Source organism: Anguilla rostrata, chromosome 11, assembly GCF_018555375.3.
Source record: "Anguilla rostrata isolate EN2019 chromosome 11, ASM1855537v3, whole genome shotgun sequence".
Taxonomy (NCBI): domain Eukaryota; kingdom Metazoa; phylum Chordata; class Actinopteri; order Anguilliformes; family Anguillidae; genus Anguilla; species Anguilla rostrata.
Window position 1 is genome coordinate 17,520,898 of NC_057943.1, and position 8,278 is coordinate 17,529,175.

The 8,278-nt window shown below is 39.9% G+C and overlaps 1 protein-coding gene across 1 annotated transcript; it reads left to right on the forward strand.

Annotated features, from left to right (window-relative positions):
* Positions 1–3,116: 3,116 nt before the first annotated feature.
* cisha (cytokine inducible SH2-containing protein a) lies at positions 3,117–6,758 on the forward strand. Its single transcript, XM_064298412.1, has 3 exons — positions 3,117–3,887; positions 5,331–5,512; positions 5,780–6,758. The coding sequence occupies exons 1-3, from the start codon at positions 3,868–3,870 to the stop codon at positions 6,250–6,252; spliced, it is 675 nt and encodes a 224-aa protein (XP_064154482.1). The 5' UTR covers positions 3,117–3,867; the 3' UTR covers positions 6,253–6,758.
* Positions 6,759–8,278: the final 1,520 nt, after the last annotated feature.

Below are 8,278 nucleotides of genomic sequence, written 5' to 3' on the forward strand. Positions count from 1 at the left end.
CTTTGAAACGGTGAGTTATTAAATCTTTAAACATTACAGCATAGTTACTAACAATTTATTAAAATAAAAATTATCTTAAACATTTTAAATTCCTTGTAATTCTATATTTAAAGAGTAACTGTATGTGTAATTTGAGAACTAATTGCAGTCAACTTGACCAGAAATAGTATTATGAGTAATTATGATTATTGAATGACGTAAATGCCATTTTTATTTCTCCAGTTTTGAATCATACAGATGACCTACCATCTTTTGGAAATTTATGAAGAAAAATGTCTATTGTATACGAATACCAATAGTCAAACTGCACATTGTTAAGACATCTGCAGAAAACAAATACAAATACAGAAATTACTATAATGAATTTTAAAATAAAGTATGCGCACTGTCGGGTATTGAACTGCTTATCCGAAAAGAGTGAACACCTATGAACAAATCATGTTAAGAAGGAAGAAAGAATGGCACCAATATTGTATGCCGCTTTACAGTCTGTTTCACCTGTATTTCACATCATTTGAAGATCTCCAGGTTGCAAGCATCAGCTGTTTCAGAGCTTGTTTACACCCGGACCTGTTTGAGAACATTTGGTCAGAATGTACAGAGATTGCAGGGGTGCAGTGATACTTCAGCTCATGTTTCCAGCAAGCAGGAAATGTATACATAGCTGATAGTATGGGGCCTTGGTTTGGCATGTCATGCTAAAGCCCTGGTTCATTGCAGTTCTTGGTTTTTTTTTCAATAGTTGTCCTCCAGGAAAGACCGTGTTTATGGCGCTCTGATAGGGCTTGAAACTGCCCTGGATATTTTTCAGCAGAGAGTCTCAGATGATTTAGGAGAATGTGGGCAAGTGGCAACTATTTCTTTTCTCGAAGACAGTGACCATATTAGCATTTCATTGGTCGGTAGAGATTTCTTCTGCACAACAATTTGAGGGGGAGTTTTTTTTTATTTAAATAAATTTAGCTTGTGAATGCTATATTTCTTGGTTGGTAACTGAGCAGTGGTTAGAGTGGGGAAACCATTGCACTGTCTGGTGACCAAACAGACATAGCAGACACGTGTATCCAGTGGCAAAGGGGCCAAGACAACAGGAGTCTCCCTTCCATTTCAGCCTTATTATAATGCCTCCACGGCCATTATAATAATTATGCCTTGTATTTACATAGCGCTTTTTGCACACTCAAAGTGCTTCACAGTGATAAGGGAAAACTCGCCGCAAACACCACCAATTTGTAGCACACACCTGGGTGATGCGTGACCAGCCATTTTGCACCAGTATGCTCAACACCTGTCAGCTGCGGTGGAGAGGGGGAGAATAAGGGGGAGAGTGGCAGGTTGTTAATTTAGCCAGAACACCCTACTCTTTGTGGTAAGTGTTATGGAATCTTTAATGATCAGGACCTCGGTTTAACGTGTTGTCCAAAAGATGGTGTTGGGCATATGGCTGCTTTGTCCGCTTGGTTTGCCATTGAGGGCTTGTGGTTTTACTTCTGAGTTTTTCTTCTGGCTTGGCTAGAGAGCCCAGTAAAAGCCAGAAAAGTTTTGGGGAAGTTCACTATACTTTTGTAACTGAAGTTTAAAATGCAGCATATCAAAGCTTTGTAAATCCCAGCTTTGTAAATAGTTCACTGTTCTTGAAGATTAAACTAAAAAGCAGATGTATCTTCCAGAAAACCGATTAAGAAAATTATTTATAATATAATATTTGATGACCTCAGTCATGCTTGTCCCACTGATAGATTCACCAGTGGTCCTTTTTGCTTGCTGGGTCACACCTGATTATCCTTTTTCCCTGTTAATTTGCATCATAGCAGGCTACTGCTATAAAAAAAAATGGGTTCAAAAGTGGAAGTACAGTTGCTAGTTTATGCATAGACCTGGGCATCACTATGCAGTAAAACACTCTGTGTTAAATTGACTCTGATAGATAACATCTGATCCCACTTGGGCTCACTGGGTACTGACAGCTGGGGTTAGCTGACCCCAGGAATTGCATGGGGCAGTGGGGCATCACTGAGAATGAACATGGTCCTTTCCTAGTTTGAAACCCACAGCACCATAAGAGATTTGATTACAACAGTGTGTTGAAGTCCCTGGTGGCTCTTTAAACATTCACCACTTTTCTCAACTAAGTATTATGCCTATAATTTTTTATAGATTGTCTTGGCATTCATTTTGGCATGAATCTAGGGCATGACGTCACCTTTTTAGTGGACTAGTAGCCTATGCTCTCTCACACTACTCACGTCCGAATCCTTTGCATACTTTCTGTATCGAGGGCTGTGTTCCCGTGTTTAAGAAATACTGTTTGCACCTTATTGCAGTCAGTGGCATCTTCCACACCATCCTGTAGGATACAAGTGAATGGATACATAATACTACACCTGCAGACATCCTAAATTAAGTAATGCTGTCAAACTGTGGTATATGGACATGTGTGAAGCACTGCTGAACTCGAATGTTGACATTATAACGGACAAAAACATGACTGTCTGAAAATTACAATTCCCTGAACATCCAAAATAATATATTTGAAGGAGCTAATCTGAGTTAAAATGACCAGCTCAGCCTTATTCTAAATAATACTTTGAATGTTTTCTAATTCGAATTTAAATTTCGAATAATTTAATCGCAGGGTTTCAAATTGTGCTTACAGCCTATGGTCCATACAGTTAATACAAGGGTATATCAGTGTGTGTCTGTGGGACAGAACGGCTCTGATATGTATTTGTTAGTGCAAATGCCTTCTCATATAGCCAGCAACATTACCACTTAATAGAAATTAGTTATAAAATCTAAGCAAAAATCCCGACAATGACACGTCAGACGCGTCATGATTAATCGCAGTTCCTGCAGAACCCCGAACGTTCAGATAAATAGTCCACCAGCATTCTCTTTTCTGTTCGCTAGCTATTCTTAGTCCTGTTATAGTTTTATTTAATTTTATATTTGCTACAATGTCCTCGACGTGCGTAGTCGGCTAGTACCCCCGGGACCCATAAGCATACAGGCAGCCATAGTTCATTGGATACAGCCCATTCTCAGAATAGCAAGGGCGGAGCTGTAGGGAAGGGCACGACGCAGATAGGCCGGCTTCGTCGCTGCTTCATCTTTTCCTGGAAAGTAGGCTACTTGGAAAAACGTCGGATCTGTTTCCTGTGAATCCAACTGAGCTCATTTTATCGCCGTTGGCCGGTAGCGACGGCAAAGGAAAGGAGTGCACATTTTTCACATTTTAGTATATAAAAGTTACGCAGTTAAACAATTAAGTCAGTGCTTTCAATCAAGCAACACATTTAACCATGTGGGTTGTGAGATCACAGTTCTGTGAAATAAGTATGCAGCTGTGCTTGAACTGATGTCGTCAGAGACGCTGAAATGCAAAGCAATTCTCAGAACACAATTCCTGGAACTTCTGTCAACTCGTAAAGCCAAACCCACTGAGCTTTTCTTCCTCTGTTTTCGCAAATACTGTAAAACATATTTTCTTCATCACTTCAAAGACTAGGCTCCGCGTCTGACTGTTCCTTAATACTTTGTAGTTTTCCTTGAGAGGGAAGTCACGGTCACGGCTTTATGATTTTCGCATTTGTACGGTATATTGGACTTCATCAAGACAGCCATATTCGCTTTATCGTTGCGGATATTAAAAATCGAATACATTAAAAAAAAAATCTTTTTTTTTTCTGTGAAACAACAAAACATTAAGTGCTCTCGGTAAATTAAAATTTCTGTTTTTCGGTCATTTAACTAGATAGCTTTCGATATTGTTGGTTCTTTTTTCTTTCTCAAGCTTTTGGGCTTATAAAAAAAGAGCAGAGAATACAACCTCAAGACTGGACAACCTCTGGGAATTCTCTATTTGTGATGATTCTCTGTGTACAAGGGTAAGATGCCTTATTGTTTAATAGGCTAACTAGATTTGTGTGTGGGGTAATACAGATAGTGGTAAATATTGGAACATTTATTTTAGAATTGAATGTGACGTTCATAATGCCTGTTATAGGCTTAGTGCGGTCTCATCATGTAACTATAATCTATATCGTGTGTGTGTGTGTAAAACCATATCTGACTATCTGTATGCTTCCATTTAACCACATATAAGCAAACACGTCTATACAGGACATTACACATTTCCGCAGTTACACTGGCTCTGAACTTTACTTCTGAAGTCTGTTGGGGGAGGGGAGATATTCGCAATGTGTCACACAGGTACAATAATATGTTTATTTACAGGTAAATGTTTTAAAAAATGGAACAGTTTGGCTCTCTTTTCTCTCTAACTTATAATTAGAACTCTTGAGTATCAAGACCACGAAGAGCTCTTAAACCAAAAGTTGTTTTGACCCATATGCTGTGTGGGGAGAAAAGTCTGCGGATATTTCTCGTTACTTTCTCAGCAGTTCTTTCATATTGACTAAGCCCTTCTTGTAAAAAAGCCCTTGAATGCACGAATATGAATTCAGAACTGTGGGTGGCTGCGTGCAGATAAATTTGCTAGCAAGAGTGTAACAACAATGACATTATGTACATTAAATACATTGACTACAAGTACATTATGTAACATTTGACAAGCTATAAAGGCTGCATTTACATTAAAATGCGCAAGAAAAGGCCCTATTTGTTTTCTTATCACTTTCAGGTATAAACAAATATATATTATTTCAGTTTTAGTGTATGTTTTTAATGGACCAGGCAGGTTACTTGTACAGTCAACAGTTACAGTTAACAGTTTCAAATGTTGAGAGATGGCCTGTTTGATTTACCTGATTGCTGGCGGGCATTTGGGGGGTTTGTGGTCTAAAATAAGAAGACACACATCAAGAGACCCTAAAGCACCTTGTACTATGAGATTATGCATTCGGAGATTGTACATATGCATGTATGTTACCTCATTATTCTTCAGTACATTAGGTTTAATAATATTTTCAGTGGGAACGATTTCCTATGGCTCATGCAACCCGAGATGACTGTGCTCAAGGAAAGAAGTACAGACACAATATAAAAACTGATATTTATGTTAATAACTGTGAATAAACACTATACAATTATCTGTTCTTATGTACTATACATTGATTAGGCACAATTCTAACCTTAAACTGACTTGCACACCCCAAAGTTAACCGCTACATACATATTCATTAAACCTATTTAATGCCACAACGAAAGGTTGCCTTGTAATGACAGTCATCCCCAGTAAGCTAGTTAATAGGTGCTCTGGAATGCTTACAAGGTCCATTGACTTGGAAAATGCAATGTGTTCTTTCTCTTAAATTTATGACATTTGCATGCAATCTATATGGTGACTGATTATTCCTTCCTGTATCCAGCCCCAGGGCAGTGCTGCCTGTTCCAGCCACTGAGGTGGTTCCATTTACAATGCGGACCGACACACACCTTGGATTCTCCTCACCCACTGCCCCCTGCTGCCTCCATAGCCCTCCCAAGTTGTGGGACCCCACAGAAGACTTGCGTGCCATTGCTCGGACCTTCCACTACCTTGATATCTCAGGTATAGAATTATTCAGTGCATATCTGTGGTCACATATACAGAGTATACAGTTGAGGAAATGTGGTATTTCACAAAATTATTCACGTCATCATTGTATTATGGACATAATGCGGGTTGGCTGAGAATCTTGGCATCCCTTTAATCAAAACCAGGAAGTCACCTTCATACTGAAGGGCTTACTTCATTTTTAAAAAAAACTTCATAATGATAATTCTTTTCCAATAGCTTTGGTTTCAAATGCTGAATGTTTTTGTTTTCTTTCTGCAGGATGGTACTGGGGTGCCATTACAGCAACTGAAGCACAGTCAGTCCTTCAGGAGGCACAGGAGGGGACCTTTTTGATTCGAGACAGCAGCCACCCCTTGTACATGCTGACTCTGTCTGTGAAGACAGGACGTGGCCCAACCAATGTACGAATTGAGTACAGCCACGGACGTTTCCGTCTGGACTCCAGCTCTCTGGCAAAACCTCGGCTGCTAGCATTCCCAGATGTGGCCAGCCTTGTGCAGCACTATGTAGGGTCAAGCCAGGGTGAGGTGAGGTGCAAAGAGGACCAACCAATGCCCAAGGGTAGTGCGTTGCTTCTGAAACTGGCTCGGCCACTCCACCGTAGCAAGTCCTGCCCTTCTCTACAGCACCTCACACGGCTCACAATTAACCGCCTTACCCGCTATCCCGACCAGCTTCCCCTGCCACGTCCTCTACAACGCTACCTGCAAGATTACCCCTTTCATCTTTGAAACATCCAGCACCCCCTGGGGGACATGGTAGCTCCCAGCACACCTGACCCTGTGATTGGATAAGGATCTGGCACAGTGAGCTTCTGGTATGAGTACCATGTGATATACTTACATTACCACTGGAAGGTTTTAGCACTGAGCTGAATGGGGGTTGGGGGGGAATATGATAGTCCTGTCACAGAGAACATGCTGTACAAATTCAGGTTTGATCAGATGATCATATTCTGGACACTGTTCCCTGCCTAGGACCGGGTAGCATGTCATCGATGTGTTGCTCCAGGTCTAGTTTGTCCCCAAAATTAGTCAGTCAAGAAGGCTTACCCCCTCACACTCATAAAGCCTGCAGGACCAGTGATCTGCTCCTGTTTGCTCCTGGATTGAACCAGTTTGTTTGTATGGAATTTTTTATCAACACTTTTTTATCAACCTGAATTCATGTGATTATTTCACAATGTGGCTGTTTGTATACAGTAATAAAATATATATTTTCTAGAAAAAATGGCAAATTATGTCCTGTTGATTTTTTTAACCTGTTCTTGTACTGGGGCCAAATTCTCAGCACTTCTGCATATAATCTGATTACAGAGCAGAGAGATATGCAAAAAGATCTCAATGGAAATTGCTACTATGCACACACCAATTGGTGGTAAGCAACTTTTAAATACTGCTTCAACCAGGTGGGTTAGTTTAGGAATTTGACAGTTCATAAAAGGAAACTACAGATTTAATTTGCTTATTTGAGTACAACTATGAAATAAATTTCAATACATTAAGTTTTGAATGTATTGGTCAATGCATCTGGTGAAGGGTTTTTTATTTATTTTTTTAAATCATTCAGAAGATTCTTCATTTCAGAACCAGTTTAATGGTTTACATGCAAACTGACATTAAACTGCTTGGTATGGTTCCATAAATGCATTTAAAAATCAGACAAACTTTTCTTGTTCCACACCTTCATTTGTAGCCCAGTTAGAAACTGGTGTACAGGCATGAAAGTACATCACACATTTTGAATTAAAAACAAACGCCAATCTTTTATTGAACTAAAATCCTCTAAAGTTGCTCGATGATGGACTCTAGAGAGAATCGCCCACTTGCTACTAACTACTTTGTGTTCACATTGCGATTGGGGCACCTGGATTTTAAGAGAGACCAGAACAGTAATTGAAAAGAAAGTTAATGTGGAGATTTTTATGTGGGCCGAAACGAGAGACCAAGAGAAAACATCGAGTAGCCGAAGCTGAACACAAACAGCCTACTCCATATGCATTTCCAATGTGCAGTGTCCAATGATGGAAAACTATAATGAAGCCAAAGCAGCGAAAATACCCTGAACGGTTTAGCATTTTAATTAATATTCAATTAAATTAGAGGAGGTAACAGGTCAAAACTTCACAGAGAGAGAATTATTGGATATATACACGACGGTTTTTCTCCATGTTAATAAGATAGATATCTCGCCGTTCCTGTAATTGAGTGTAGCCTAATGTTAAATTGTTTGTTTCTGTGACATAGTGTCTGTTTTTTTGAATGGCTGGTTGAAATCTACTAATTTAACAATTTAGTAGTTGTAATTGTTTATTTAATACACCTGTCTGCCACACTATAAGTACCTTGTGTCATATGGTGCACGTAATTACCTTGACAAATGCTGTTCAGCTGCAATAATACTTTATGGTCCTGTCTAGAGAATGAAGGCTTCAAATCCGGGTAAATGGACTGGATTTATATAGCGCTTTTATCCAAAGCGCTTTACAATTGATGCCTCTCATTCACCCATTCACACACACACTCACACACCAACAGTGAAAGGCTGCCATGCAAGGTACCAATCTGCTCGTTGGGAGCAATTAGGGGTTAGGTGTCTTGCTCAGGGACACTTCAACACGCCCAGGGCGGGGGATCGAACCGGCAACCCTCCGACTGCCAGACAACCTCCTGAGCTATGTCGCCCGATTTGTCCTGCCGCGGGTCAACCGATTTGTCCTGTCCTGAGGTATGAGACAAATGCATAGTTTGGTTAAAC

Bases quoted from the DNA above. Each gene is read 5' to 3' on its own strand.
- cisha (XM_064298412.1), top strand. From the start codon at position 3,868: ATGATTCTCTGTGTACAAGG. The intron at 3,888-5,330 runs GTAAGATGCCTT...TCCTGTATCCAG, and splicing joins ATGATTCTCTGTGTACAAGG to CCCCAGGGCAGTGCTGCCTG. The intron at 5,513-5,779 runs GTATAGAATTAT...TTCTTTCTGCAG, and splicing joins CCACTACCTTGATATCTCAG to GATGGTACTGGGGTGCCATT.